The sequence below is a fragment of the Oncorhynchus keta genome, chromosome 4 (genome assembly GCF_023373465.1).
Source record: "Oncorhynchus keta strain PuntledgeMale-10-30-2019 chromosome 4, Oket_V2, whole genome shotgun sequence".
Classification (NCBI taxonomy): domain Eukaryota; kingdom Metazoa; phylum Chordata; class Actinopteri; order Salmoniformes; family Salmonidae; genus Oncorhynchus; species Oncorhynchus keta.
Genome location: NC_068424.1, coordinates 65,528,186 through 65,543,791, shown reverse-complemented (window position 1 = coordinate 65,543,791; position 15,606 = coordinate 65,528,186). Strand labels below are relative to the sequence as shown.

Below are 15,606 nucleotides of genomic sequence, written 5' to 3'. Positions count from 1 at the left end.
TGTGGCAGGGTCTACAGCCAATCACGGATTACAAAAAGAAAACGAGCCCCGTCGCGGACCAGGATGTCTGGCTCCCAGACAGACTAAATAACTTCTTTGCTCGCCTTGAGGACAATACAGTGCCACTGACACGGCCCACAACCAAAACCTGCGGACTCTCCTTCACTGCAGCCGATGTGAGTAAAACATTTAAACGTGTTAACCCTCGCAAGGCTGCAGGCCCAGACGGCATCTCCAGCTGCGTCCCCAGAGCATGCGCAGACCAGCTGGCGGGTGTGTTTACGGACATATTCAATCAATCCTTATCCCAGTCTGCTGTTCCCACATGCTTCAAGAGGGCCACCATTGTTTCTGTTCCCAAGAAAGCTAAGGTAACTGAGCTCAATGACTCACTTCCGTCATCATGAAGTGCTTTGAGAGACTAGTGAAGGAGCATATTACCTCCACCCTACCTGACACCCTAGACCCACTCCAATTTGCTTACCGCCCCAATAGGTCCACAGAAGACGCAACCACACTGCCCTAACCCATTTGGACAAGAGGAATACCTATGTGAGAATGCTTTTCATCAACTACAGCTCAGCATTTAACACCATAGTACCCTCCAAACTAGTTATCAAGCTCGAGACCCTGGGTCTCGACCCCGCCCTGTGCAACTGGGTACTGGACTTCCTGACGTGCCGCCCCCAGGTGGTGAGGGTAGGTAACATCTTCACCCCGCTGATCCTCAACACTGGGGCCCCACAAGGGTGCGTTTTGAGCCCTCTCCTGTACTGCCTGTTCACCCATGACTGCGTGGCCATGCACGCCTCCAACTCAATCATCAAGTTTGCGGACGACACTACAGTGGTAGGCTTGATAACCAACAACGACGAGACTGCCTACAGGGAGGCAGTGAGGGCCCTCGGAGTGTGGTGTCAGGAAAATTACCTCACACTCAACGTCAACAAAACAAAGGAGTTGATCGTGGACTTCAGGAAACAGCAGAGGGAGCACCCCCCTATCCACATCGACGGGACAGTAGTGGAGAGGGTAGCAACTTTTAAGTTCCTCGTCGTACACATCACGGACAAACTGAATTGGTCCACACAGACAGCGTTGTGAAGAAGGCGCAGCAGCTCCTCTTCAACCTCAGGAGGCTGAAGAAATTTGGCTTGTCACCAAAAGCACTCACAAACTTCCACAGATGCACAATCGAGAGCATCCTGTCGGGCTGTATCGCCGCCTGGTACGGCAACTGCTCCGCCCACAACCATAAGGCTCTCCAGAGGGTAGTGAGGTCTGCACAACGCATCACCGGGTGCAAACTACCTGCCCTCCAGGACACCTACACCACTCAATGTCACAGGAAGGCCATAAAGATCATCAAGGACAACAACCACCCGAGCCACTGCCTGTTCACCCCGCTATCATCCAGAAGGCGAGGTCAGTACAGGTGCATCAAAGCAGGGACCGAGAGACTGAAAAACAGCTTCTATCTCAAGGCTATCAGACTGTTATACAGCCACCACTAACATTGAGTGGCTGCTGCCGGCATACTGACTCAACTCCAGCTGACTTCAATAATGGAAATCGATGTAAAAATGTTTCACTAGCCACTTTAAACAATGCCACTTAATATAATGTTTACGTACCCTACACTACTCATCTCATGTATATACTGTACTTGATACCATCTACTGCACTTGCCTATGCCGTTCTGTACCGTCACTCATTCATATATCTTTATGTACATATTCTTTATCCCTTTACACTTGTGTGTGTATAAGGTAGTAGTTTTGGAATTGTTAGGTTAGATTACTCATTGGTCATTACTAGATTGTCGGAACTAGAAGCACAAGCATTTCGCTACACTCGCATTAACATCTGCAGATCATGTGTATGTGACAAATAACATTTGATTCAGACGTGTGTGTGTGTGTGTGTGTGTGTGTGTGTGTGTGTGTGTGTGTGCCTTTGCCTTTGCCTTTGCCTTTGCCTTTGCCTTTGCCTTTGCCTTTGCCTTTGGACATGATTTTGAAAGGCAATCTATTGAATTGACCACAGGTGGACTCTCAAGTTGTAGAAATATGTCAAGGATAATCAATGGAAACAGGATGCACCTGAGCTCAATTTTGAGTCTCATAGCAAAGGGTCTGAATACTTATGTAAATAAGGTATTTCAGTTTTATTTTAATACATTTGCAAAAAAATCTAAAATAGTTTTTGATTGGTCATGCATGGGGTATTGTGTGTAGAGTGATGGGGGGAAAAAATATTTAATCAATTTTCGAATAAGGCTGTAACGTAAAAAAATTTGTAAAAAGTCTAGGGGTCTGAATATTTTCCCAAGTCACTACATTCAACTACATTCAGCCGCAGAACGATTTTTGTAGGAGTGGATGGCCGGGGAGGTGGGTGGAACAGAATTATAATAATTTGTACATTGCAAATTGACCACAACTCAGCCCAATAAGAGATTTGTATTTGATAATAATAATCATTTCATACACTGAGGCACGATCACATCCCTTTTTCCTATTTGTGGGAAAACTTGAACAGAGTTCCTTTAGCACAAATGTTTTATCAACCCCTGGAGTAGGGCTTACACAACAATCAGTGTGGATTCTATTAAAACTAGAATCGACTGTTGCTGTCCTGGCCTAGGTGTGTGGGCTACTTTAGGTCTTCGTTTATGAGCTACGTGTGTTATAGTCATGTCTGTTTATAGGTAATTGTGTTTTAACTTGGCTTATAGATTAGCTAGCAACAGCAAGCAAGCTACCTAAATTGCCATGAATGTTTCATGCGTTTCGACCTGTCCCCAAATGAATATAGTTGGTTTAGAGTTAGTTTTGATATTTCAGCCTGCGTGTCCTGATCGCGTCTGGTGTGGATGGACAAAATCAACATGTACGTGATGGCTCGCGCGCCCAGTCTATTCAGCATTTAAATGAGAGAACCACATACTCAACACTACAATATTAGCCATAAAGCGAGGTGCGTTCTGCCCCTCCTGTGTCTCTCTGTATCCCTCCTTAGACAGGCAGGAGGAGAGAGAAACAGGATAAATTACTTTCTCCCTGCATGCCATATTTTAATACAGGCCCCTGAGTATGATAGATTCCCTCTACTCCACCACATCTATTCTCGGTATAACACATCTTCCACAGCCCTGGTTTTATTGCATTGCTCTCTCCCTTCTCCCCCGTTCCCAAAGCAACATTTGTTTGCGGTGAACTAACAGGACTATTGCTGTTTGGCTCTTAAGAACCTTAACGATCCATCCCCTGGGTTTAGGTAACTTATTATGGTGGCTAATGGCAACCATGGTACATTCCTGTTAATCCCGACCTGATCCATTGTCTCCTATTTATCACATAATCATCAATCGATTTCTGCCGAAGGTAGTAAACCACTGTTGTCTGCCTAGAGTCTATTCACCCAAGATTTGGTAGCAATGCTAAAAGGCATCCTGACAAGACGTGTCACTTCTATGCTTTCAGGGTTTTGCATCCAATCATATTGCACTCACCGTAGCCAACAGCCTGGCTGCAATTAGATTTCTTGATTATGACCAGACCATATGTTTTTTTTTTTCTAAGTGTAATAGATGTTCATAGTCTTTGTTCTGGGGTGTTATTGAGAAAAACATATTTTGTCAATGTACAGGACCAGTTGCATTTTTCTTGGTCTTATCGTGTGGCTTTCTGCTGACGTTATCTAAAAACCTTTACTGAACCTTTTTCAATCTTATGTACCGTATTCTTACTAGATGTCTGAGTGTATATCTGTTGAAAATGCCAACGGAAAGTTCTGTTATAACGGTGATTTGTAAAAGTGGAAAATATGTCAATTGTCATACCCGAAATAGTCAATACCAACACAAAGTTGTGTTTTCTTGCGGTAGTGACTCCTGTATGATTGTTAAATATTTAGTGTTTTGTTTAGTATTTTTTCTGCTGAAAGAAATACTTATTGTCAAGGATTCTTGTCTGGTTACGGTTTCTTCTCTGCCAATTTAACCCGACTCTGTTGCATTGTGTTTCTATTGAGATAAAACCAAAAGGTCATGTAGGGATTCTTGGAGATGAGGAGGGGGATGGGGGTTGCATGTGTGAGTGGGAGGCAAATGAATTAATGTTACCCAGAAGTTGAGAGTCACCAGGGACTCCAGGCTTGCGCAACTTAATAATCCACCCCCTCTCCCGTTTCCCCTGCGTCTGGTGCATTATGGAGTCATTTCATGCCAGCTCTGGCTGCTGGCTTTCCCAAATGTTTTTTTGTTTTTACTGTCAACATGGTACAGAATCCCTGTTGGCCATCACTGTAACTGTATATACAAGCCCTCGGGACCAGCTTCACATCTGTCTGCAATTTAAATAATTCCCAACACACAAACTCTTCATGCAGTCTCCAATTATTTCATACTCTCTGGAGAATTTTTTTCAATTACTAAACTTGATCAGTTTTTTTCCCCCTTTACTTATGCTCTTGTGTTGTCGGTGTAGTGTTAGTTTTTTTCACCAGTGTCCTTTTTTCTCATTCACAGCCACAGCACACAGTCGTCTGAGGAGGCCGGATTTAATGACCCCAGCTTGCTGGAAAACCTCCAAAGTAATCACGTAAGTAACTAGGGTTCCCCACCACCCACTTGCAGTGGTGGGGTGTGCAGGAGGACGTTAGGAGAGATGTCAGGCGTGGGTCGTGAACAGTAGGGACATGTATTAAAGCATTTTGCAATGGAAAAGGAAGTGCAAGCAGGTTTTTTTGTCCATCCTTGTGGCTGTCGGTTTTCTTGCTCTTGGTACCTAATGAACCCAACCCTGCTTTTTTGTTCTTTAGTGGGCCTCACTGACTGGGTAGATATGTGTGTACATACCACATTGATAACCAGTACATAAGCATTTCATAAATGTTTCTGTCAAGTTATGTTATTCCAATTTAAATTCTACATTGTCGTCATAGGAATGCTTTGAGGAGAATTGGAATTTCAGTTTACTTCCTGAATGGACTGAATTGCACCGAACCCTGTTCCTACTTATGAATGTGGTATGTACAGTATATACAGTACATCTTGAACACTTGCTCTTTCCAAGCCATAGACTGACCAGGTGAATCCAGGTGAAAGCTGTGATCCCTTATTGCTGTCACTTGTAAAATCCACTTCAATCAGTGTAGATGAAGGGGAGGAGACAGGTTAAACCCTGTTTGTGCGCATTAACCGCTAGTAGGACACCTATGACAACATCCGGTGAAATTGCAGAGTGCGAAGTTCAAAATAATATTAAACATGCATGAAAATACAAGTGTCATACATCATTTAAAAGCGAAACTACCTGTTAATCCAACAGCGTTGTCAGATTTCAAAAAGGCTTTACGGCGAAAGCATACCATGCGATTGTCTGAGGACAGCGCCCCACACCAATACTTTTTCAACCAGCACAGGCGTCACAAAATCACAAATGGCGATTAAATAAATCACTTACCTTTGAAGATCTTCCTCTGTTTGCAATCCCAAGGGTCCCAGCTACACAATGAATGGTTGTTTTGTTCGATAGTCATTCTTGATATCCCAAAAATGTCCATTTAGTTGGTGCGCTTGTTTCAGTAATCTACTCGTTCAACATGCATACAAACGAATCCAAAAAGTTACCAGTGAAGTTCATCCAAACAAGTCAAACAATGTTTATAATTAATCCTCAGGTACTCTAATATCTAAATAAACCATACTATTTAAGACAGAGAATAGTATGTTCAACATGGAAGATAAATAACAAAGTGCGCGCACCTCATTCACGCTCCAACAAGACTACATTTCTAATGGGAGACAACTTCTAGTTTTTCCAACTATTCACTAATTTAAAAAAAAAAGAAGCCTGAAACCCTTTCTAAAGACTGACATCTAGTGGAAACCATAGGAACTGCAATCTGGATCCTATCGCAAGCATTGAAGTGGCCTGTGAACTAAAAAAAATAAAAAATACGAATGGATTTTCCTCGGATTTCTGCTTGCCATATCAGTTCTGTTATACTCAGACATTATTTTAACAGTTTTCTATCCAATGCTACCAAGTATATGCATATCCTAGATTCTGGGCATGAGTAACAGGCAGTTTACTTTGGTCACGTCAGTCATCCGAAGTTCCGGACAAAAAACAGTATGCTAATGACGTTAAAGAAGGATTTTTAACCCTTGACAACTGAGACATGGATTGTGTATATGTGCCATTTAGAGGGTGAATGGGCAATGACAAAATATTGAAGTGCCTTTTGAATGGGGTATGTTAGTAGGTGCCAGGCACATCGGTTTGAGTGTGTCAAGAACTGCAACGTTGCTGTGATTTCCCGTGTGTATGAAGAATGGTCCACCACCCAAAGGACCTCCAGCCAACTTGACACAACTGTGAGAAGCATTGGATTCAACATGGGCCAGCATCCCTGTGGAATTCTTTCGACACCTTGTAGATCCCATGCCCCGACTCGGACAAAAGGGGGTGCCACTCAATATTAGGAATTGATATATGTTCCCAATGTCTTGTACACTCAGTTTATATGGAAGTAGTTTAGTGCCAATTTTTGTTTGTTAAATATGGGTAAAAAAAAACATAATACTTAAAAAAAAAAAGGTTTCTTATCTTTTCGATATAGACACTTGAAAACCAACTTCCTTTTGATAAAATGTTTTACTAACTATTTTTCCATGTATGAATCTGTTATTCAATGCATGTCTATGGGCTAATAGCAGTAAGGCCAAATTCAACATGTCATCAAATAATTTGGTAATTTATTTTTTTATAGCTAAATGATCCTTGCTTGGTATGACCATCTTAAAACAATTCCATATGTTAGCTTAGTAGAACATTAAGTGGTTTCTTGATGTGGTTTAAGTATAGTTATGTCCTCAACATCAAATTTATTTTTTATATTTGAAAAAAGTGTGATTTTTGAGAGCAAAAACCTGAAATGGTAACCTGGATCAACAAAACAGAAAATAGAATTTGGGAAAAACAAAATTGAATCGGGCAAAAAATTTAACTGAATGTATATGACCCTAAATAAACTCAGCAAAAAAATAAACGTCCCCTTTTCAGGACCCTGTCTTTCAAAGATAATTCGTAAAAATCCAAATAACTTCACAGATCTTCACTGTAAAGGGTTTAAACACTGTTTCCAATGCTTGTTCAATGAACCATAAACAATTAATGAACATGCATACTGCTCGTTCTGTGCTTGATTTCAAGCAAGACAGGAATGTCAGTGTTCTGCCATGGCCAGCGAAGAGCCCAAATCTGGGACCTGTTGGATCGGAGGGTGAGGGCTAGGGCCAGGGCCATTCCCCCCCAGAAATGTCCGGGAACTTGCAGGTGCCTAGGTGGAAGAGTGGGCTATCATCTCACAGCAAGAACTGGCAATTCTGGTGCATTCCCCCCCCCCCCTTTCTTAAGGGACACATTATTCCATTTCTGTTAGTCAGATGTCTGTGGAACTTGATCAGTTTGTCTCAGTTGTTGAATCTCTTTGTGTAAATATTTGTATGAACACATGTTAAGTTAGCTGAAAATAAACGCAGTTGACAGTGAGAGGATTCTTTTTTTTTTTGCTGAACTTATCTATTCCTATTTTACTCTGGTGGTCCCTTTGAAACATCCACATGTGGGGTTGGGGAATTGACTGCTTGACTGTGGTCCTTTTGTCGCTGAGTTGGCAGAGCATGGCCCTTTGGTTTTGAGTTCGATTCCCGCTGGGGCCACCCATACAAAACATTTTACATGCTGGGCACTAAGTGGCCTGGATAAAAACATTTGCTATACAGCGTATATTATTTGTGGAATTCATCGAGGCAGGTGGCCATACTTTATCTTCCACGCTTTGTTCAAGTCTGTGTCATGCTATTGAACTTCAAAAAACGATGTAAAATAAATTTGCCTCAATCCTGCAAACACTGGATTCACTCAAAGGCAGCAACCACCTCCTGTAGCGTAGCTGTGTATCGCTCTGTCTGTGAGAAGCGAGCTGGATAAAAAGCCATGATTGATTGGCTGGTTGAGTCATCGGGTCACCAGACGGCATAGGAGGCAGGATGTCACTTCTGATTACGTGGCTAGCTAGCACGGTGTCGCCCGGGGAGACTATGTAATCCTGCTGTGATGTTTGCCGTGTTGTGACAGCACAAACTCCTCGGCGCCGTTAATGAGTTTGTGGGTAGGATCCGTTTTAATGGCATATAGATATCTGTAGTGCGTTGCCAACTCTGAGCGCTAATTACATACAAAGTGAACAAGCGCTGGTTCCTTGTTTGTAAATCACAATCCCCTGTAAGGATTTGTTGATGATAATGAAGTGGTCGCTGGCGGTATTATATTAATTAGGCCTAATTAATTAATTAACAGTATTTGTATGGGAGCTATTGGTGTTTCTTCTCTTTTGGAGATATATATATTTGCTAAGCTTGGATGGAAAACTTATATTTGTTATTTTTCTTTTACCCCCTGTGGTATTTGAAGAGACCTTTTCATGTGTGGAGAGGTTGTGATGTGATGCCACTCATGTAGAGAATGAAAGCTCTCTTCCATAAAGCACAGGAGTTGAACCTGCTTTGTAGAATTGGTGGTGCTGTCATTAATTTTACCAGCGTCCTCTTCCTTGTTCTTGGAACACCTGAGTCGACCTGAACTAGAATATTGTGCCTTAGTTGTACTTCTACTAAAACAACTTTATTTGTCTAACTAATACTAGAGGTTGTCCGATTTTATGAGTTTTCATTGCCGATACCAATTGTCGGAGGACCTAAAATAGCCGATACAGATTTAATCGGCCAATTTTTATATTTATATATATCTATTTTTTTGTAATAATGACAATTAAAACAATACTGAATGAACAATGAACACTTATTTTAACTTAATATAATACATAAATAAATCAAATAAATTTAGTCTCAAATAAATAATGAAACATGTTCAATTTGGGTTAATAATGCAAAAACGTTTTGGAGAAGGAAGTAAAAGTGCAATATATGCCATGTAAAAAAGCTAACGTTTAAGGTCCTTGCTTAGAACATGAGAACATATGAAAGCTGGTGGTTCCTTTTAACATGAGTCTTCAATAGTCCCAGGTAAGAAGTTTTAGGTTGTAGTTATTATAGGACTATTTCTCTCTATACCATTTGTATTTCATATACCTTTGACTATTGGATGTTCTAATAGGTACTTTAGTATTGCCAGCCTAATCTCGGGAGTTGATCGGCTTGAAGCATTGCAAAGAGCTGCTGGCAAACACAGGAAAGTGCTGTTTGAATGAATGCTTACGAGCCTGCTGCTGCCTACCACCTCTCAGTCAGACTGCTCTATCAAATCATAGACTTAATTATAATATAATAACACACAGAAATATGAGACTTAGGTCATTCATATGGTCAAATCCGGAAACTATCATTTCGAAAACAGAATGTTTATTCTTTCAGTGAAATACAGAACCGTTCTGTATTTTATCTAACGGGTGGCATCCATAAGTCTAAATATTGATGTTACATTGCACAACCTTCAATGTTATGTCATAATTACGTGAAACTCTGGCAAATTAGTTCGCAACAAGCCAGGCGGCCCAAACTGTTGCATATACCCTGACTCTGCGTGCAATGAACGCAAGAAAAGTGACACAATTTCCCTAATTTAATATTGCCTGCTAACATTAATTTCTTTTAACTAAATATGCAGGTTTAAATAAATATACTTCTGTGTATTGATTTTAAGGAAGGCATTGATGTTTATGGTTAGGTACATTCGTGCAATGATTGTGCTTTTTTCGCAAATGCGCTTTTGTTAAAGCATCCCTCGTTTGGCGAAGTTAGCTGTCTTTGTTAGGAAGAAATGGTCTTCACGCAGTTCGCAACGAGCCAGGTGGCCCAAACTGCTGCATATACCCTGACTCTGTTGCACAGAACGCAAGAGAAGTGACACAATTTCCCTAGTTAAAAGAAATTCATGTCAGCAGGCAATATTAACTAAATATGCATGTTTAAAAAATATATACTTGTGTATTGATTTTAAGAAAGATGTTGATGTTTATGGTTAGGTACACATTGGTGCAACGACAGTGCTTTTTTCGCGAATACGCTTGTTAAGTAGGCTGTGATTCAATGATAAATTAACAAGACACCGCATCGATTAAAATGCCATGCTGGACAAGCTAGATAACTACACATGGTTGATAATATTACTAGTTTATCTAGTGATTGTTAAGATTAATTGTTTTTTATAAGATACATTTAATGCTAGCTAGCACCTTATCTTGGCTCCTTGCTGCACTTGCATAGCAGGTAGTCAGCCCGCCACGCAGTCTCCTCGTGGAGTGCAATGTAATCGGCCATGATCGGTGTCTAAAAATGCAGATTACAGATTGATATGAAAACTTGAAATCAGCCCTAATTAATCGTCCATCCCGATTTAATCGGTCGACCTCTAACTAATACATCGGAAATGTATATTCTGCTCTGCTGTTAACACTACCATATTCGAGAGAGCACAGGGCCAGCCACAGTACTGTGCCCCTTGAGGTCGTTTTGGGTTTAAGTGCCTCAACATTAGTAGATTAGACCTGGAATCGTAAACCAGCAAACCCGTGCTAAAGCTGCTAAAACGGCTGATAGCCTTACCGTAGCACCTCTTCCATGCACTACATTCAAACACTTCCTCCTTTGCCCGTCTGTGTTTGGCTTACTGTACTCGGAGGTCACATTTTAAACACAATGAATCCCAGCCATTGACAACAGTTTAACTCAGCCCCTGGCTGTTTGTGGGAAACCCTGTGGATACAGCAGCAAGTGGTCGCAGGGGTACCTAAAAAAAAAAATATCACCCTCTGGTGCTTTTCAAATTCTCGAGTCATGTTTTCAGGCCGTGGAGTAGTCTGTCTAGCTGTCCCAAATGGCACCCTATTCCCTATATTAGTGAGGGGGGTGGGGGGAATCGATATAGTTACATATCGGCATATTATTTTTTACAATATATCGTGTAGTTTTGACTATCGCAATATTTTTGCGCTAGTTGGCTTTACCTGCACCAAGACTCCAGAATCTTTCCTTCATAGCTTGTTTTCCATCTTTAAAAAAAAAATAGGAAGCCAACTTTTATTTCCCTGACTGATCAAAACGAGTTATGGCTCTCTGTTCCTCTGCAGCAGACACATGGTGAGCAATATGTTTGAATCACAATATCCAATCGCAATACATTGAGAATCGCAATACATATATCGTGTCAGCACCAAAGTATGATATTGTATCTTGAGGTCCCTGGCAAATCCCAGCCCTTCCCTTTATAGTGCAACCTATGGGCTCTGGTCAAAAATAGTGCACTATAAAGGGGAATAGGGTGCTATTTGGGATGCAGCCTGTGTCTGGTTGGTTTGCTTAGTGCTCCGAGATAAAAGGCAGGGAGATGGAGGCAGAATCCCTTTACACGACTTCCTGCAAGTCCCGCTAAACTTCCAGCATCGGTCACGTCCGAAGCAATTAGTATCTGTCACTGGCACCATGACACAGATTAGGCTACAAAGCTGCCCGCAGGGGGCCATGGACCGAGCCAGTAGTGTCGCGTCGGTCCTATTAGCTGTCACATCTAATCAGAACATTGGAGCTGTCTGTAGTGGCCTCTCTGTCCTCTTATGTGACCATCTCCCTGTTCTGCCATTAACACATGTGCACACACACACACACACATACACCCCTTCTACCTGTCACCCAAACCAGATTTAGCATTCTGCTGTGACGGAGCGGCCAAACAGCCACCTGGTCTGTAAAAGTCTCTGTGTACTCTCATTTGGAAGAAGGCCTTTGATTTTTCTCCAGCTTTATTCTTTTATCGCTCCTCTGTTCCCCGCCTGGCGATATCTCTTCAAAGAGCTTGCATCACAGACACGAGGACAATAATGACAAAAGCAGTAGTAATCAAATGCGTGAAGTGTTTGTTTTTTATAGGCAAATCCTTCTTTGAGTTTTCATATGATAGAGAAGTTCTTGGTACAAATGAGGGGTAGCTGAAATACAGATTGTCAGAACAAGAAGTACATAAGTGGAGGCTTTCATTTTTTATGATTTATATGTACGCTATTCAGAGAGCTGAAGCTAACACACCGTTTTCCTTCAGAAAATATCATCCTTTATGGTTTTCAAGTTGTCACATGCACAATTAACAGTGAAACGCTTAACTTACATAATCAATATCAAAATAGTATAACTAATATAAATATTTGTTTGTATATATACACACAGTACCAGTCAAAAGTTTGGACACCAACTCATTCCAGGGTTTTTCTTTGTTTACTATGTTCTACATTGTAGAATAATAGTGAAGACATCAAAACTATGAAATAACACACAGCATCATGTAGTAACCAAAACAAGTGTTAAACAAAAAAAAAATCATTTTTATATTTGACATTCTTCAAAGTACCTATCCTTTGCCTTAAAGACAGCTTTGCACACTTTTGCCATTCTCTCATCCAGCCCAAATAAATGCTTCAGAGTTCAAGTAACAGACACATCTCAACATCAACTGTTCAGAGGAGACTGCGTGAATCGGGGCTTCATGGTCAAATTGCTGAAAAGAAACCACTACAAAAGGACACCAATAAGAAGAAGAGATTTGTTTGGGCCTAGAAACATGAACAATGGACATTAGACCAGTAGAAATCTGTCCTTTGGTCTGAGTCCAAATTTGAGATTTTTGGTTCAACCGCCGTATCTTTGTGAGACGCGGAGTAGGTAAACAGATGATCTCCATATGTGTGGTGCCCACCGTGAAGCATGGAGGAGGAGGTGTGGGGATGCTTTGCTGGTGACACTGTCAGTGATTTATTTAGAATTCAAGGCACACTTAACCAGCATGGCTACCACAGCATTCTGCAGCGATACGCAATCCCCTCTGGTTTGCGCTTAGTGGGACTTTTTGTTTTTCAACAGGACAATGACCCAACACACCTCCAGGCTGTTTTAAGGGCTATTTGACCAAGAAGGAGAGTGAAGGACTGGCCTCCAGTCACCCGACCTCAACCCAATTGAGAGAGTTTGCCAAGTGTGCAAAGCTGTCAAGGCAAAGGGTGGCTATGTTGAATCTCAAATAAAATATATTTTGATATGTTTTAAGACTTGCATACTACATGATTCTGTTTCATTTCATTGTTTTTGTCTTAGCTATAATTCTACAATGTAGAAAATAGTACAAATTTATAAAAACCCTTGAATGAGCAGGTGTGTCCGAACTTTTGATACGTGTGTGTGCGCACAGTGAATTTGGAAAGTATTCAAATCCCCCTTTCCACATTTTGTTACTTTACAGCCTTATTATAGAATGTATTATCAATCTACACACAATACCCCATAATGACAAAGCAAAAATGTATGAAAAATAAAAAACAATACCTTATTTACATAAGTATTCAGACCCTTTGCAATGGTACATTCTGTGTCCATTGATCATCCTTTAGATGTTTCTACAACTCGGAGTATACCTGTGGTAAATTCAATTGATTGGACATGATTTGGAAAGGTACACACCTGTCTGTATAAGGTCCCACAGTAGACAGTCAGAGAAAAAAACAATCCGTGACGTCGAAAGAATTGTCCGTAGAGCTCCGAGACAGGAGTGTGTCGATGCACAGATCTGGGGAAGGGTATCAAAACGGGGAGGGAGGTGACCAAGATCCTGATGGCCACTCTGACAGAGTTCCTCTGTGGAGATGGGAGAACCTTCCAGAAGGACAACCATCTTTTCAGCACTCCACCAATCAGGCCTTTATGGTAGAATGGCCAGACGGAAGCCACTCCTCAGTAAAAGGTACATGACAGCCCACTTGGAGTTTGCCAAAAGGCACATAAGACTCTCAGACCATGACAAACAAGATTCTCTGGTCTGATGAAACCACGATTCAACTTTTTGGCCTGAGTGCCAGGCATCACATCTGGAGGAAACCTGGCAACATCCCTACGGTGAAGCATGGCAGCAACATGCTGTGGGGATGTTTTTCAGCTGTCGAGGGACAGATTAATGGAGCGAAGTCCAGAGAGATGCTTGATTTAAAAAAAAAAAATATGCTCCAGAGCACTCAGGACCTCAGACTGGGGTGAAGATTCACCTTCCAACAGGACAATGACCCTAAGCACACAGCCAAGATAATGCAAGAGTGGTTTCGGGACAAGTCTCTATGTCCTTGAGTTGCCCAGCTAGAACCCGGACTTGTACCTGATTGAACATCTCTGGAGAGACCTGAAAGTAGATGTTCAGCAACCTGACAGAGCTTGAGAGGATCTGCAGAGAAGAATTGGATAAACTTCCCAAAGAAAGGTGTACCAAGCTTGTAGCGTCAACTGTTTTTGCTTTGTTATTATTGTGTGTTGACTGATGATTGAAAAACATGTTTTAAATTCATTTTAGAATAAGCCTGTAGCATAGCATAAAATGTGGAAAAAGTTGAGGGGTCTGAATACTTTCCGAATTTACTGTGTATATTTGACTCAATACGCCCTACTATAAAATCATGCTGTTGACTAACTACACCCTACTGCAGATCCATGCTGTTGACTAACCTACCCGACTGCAGATCCACGCTGTTGACTAACTCTACCATACTGTAGATCCATGCCTTTGACTAAATACACCCTACTATAAATCCATGCTGTTGACTAACTACACCCTACTGTAGATCCATGATGTTGACTAACTACACCCTACTGTAGATCCATGCTGTTGACTAACTACACCCTACTGTAGATCCATGCCTTTGACTAAATACACCCTACTATAAATCCATGCTGTTGACTAACTACACCCTACTGTAGATCCATGCTGTTGACTAACTACACCCTACTGTAGATCCATGCTGTTGACTAACTACACCCTACTGTAGATCCATGCTGTTGCTTTGGGGTTTTGTTGTCATTCTTGGCTGAGGTCACTGACACCAGGCTGGTGTTCATTCAATCTCAGCCCAGATCGGAGCCTCAGTAGCATCAACCAGCTCCAGTAGCATCAACCAGCCCTCCAGCTCCACCACTCTCTCTGCCTTAACCCTGGCTGCATACCAAATGGCACCCTATTCCTGTTGTAAAGTAGTGCTCTATGTAAGGAATAGGGTGCGATTTGGCTCTGTCCCGTGTAGCTCAGTTGGTAGAGCATGGTGCTTGCAACGCAAGGGTTGTGGGTTTGATTCCCACGGGAACCAGTACGGGAAAAAAGTATGTATATATAGGCAATCACTACTGTAAGGCGCTCTGGATAAGAGTGTCTACTAAATGACTAACAAGAACATTTGGGGTGCAGCCCTACTCCTAACCCAGCACTGTGCAACATCTCATGAACTCAACGTGCGCTACTACATATGCTCTTGAAGGAACAGAAGATCTGACGAAGCAGTCTTGTGGACTTAATGTTTATACTTGTCATTATTGCCTGGGACCGACAAGTCCTTTGAGGGTAGAGTTATTCCCATAAAGAAATTACAGCTATAGGCAAGAGAGATTTCCAGTGTCTTATTCAGTTTCATCATCAGTCGGTCAATATAGGCTATTATTTGCAGGTGTCTTGTCATCATTTTCCAGTGGTAATTGGTCATGCTCATGTCTCCTCACTC

At 41.7% G+C, this 15,606-nt stretch overlaps 1 protein-coding gene across 9 annotated transcripts in view; it reads left to right on the top strand.

Annotated features, from left to right (window-relative positions):
• The window catches only part of LOC118380753 (phospholipid-transporting ATPase IA-like), a 196,579-nt gene that overhangs the window by 113,040 nt on the left and 67,933 nt on the right, over positions 1-15,606 (top strand). For all 9 annotated transcript variants that reach the window (XM_052512694.1, XM_052512691.1, XM_052512732.1 and 6 more), the window contains one exon: positions 4,532-4,604. In XM_052512694.1, coding sequence (XP_052368654.1) covers positions 4,532-4,604 — 73 coding nt within the window. The remainder of the gene's footprint in view (positions 1-4,531; positions 4,605-15,606) is intronic.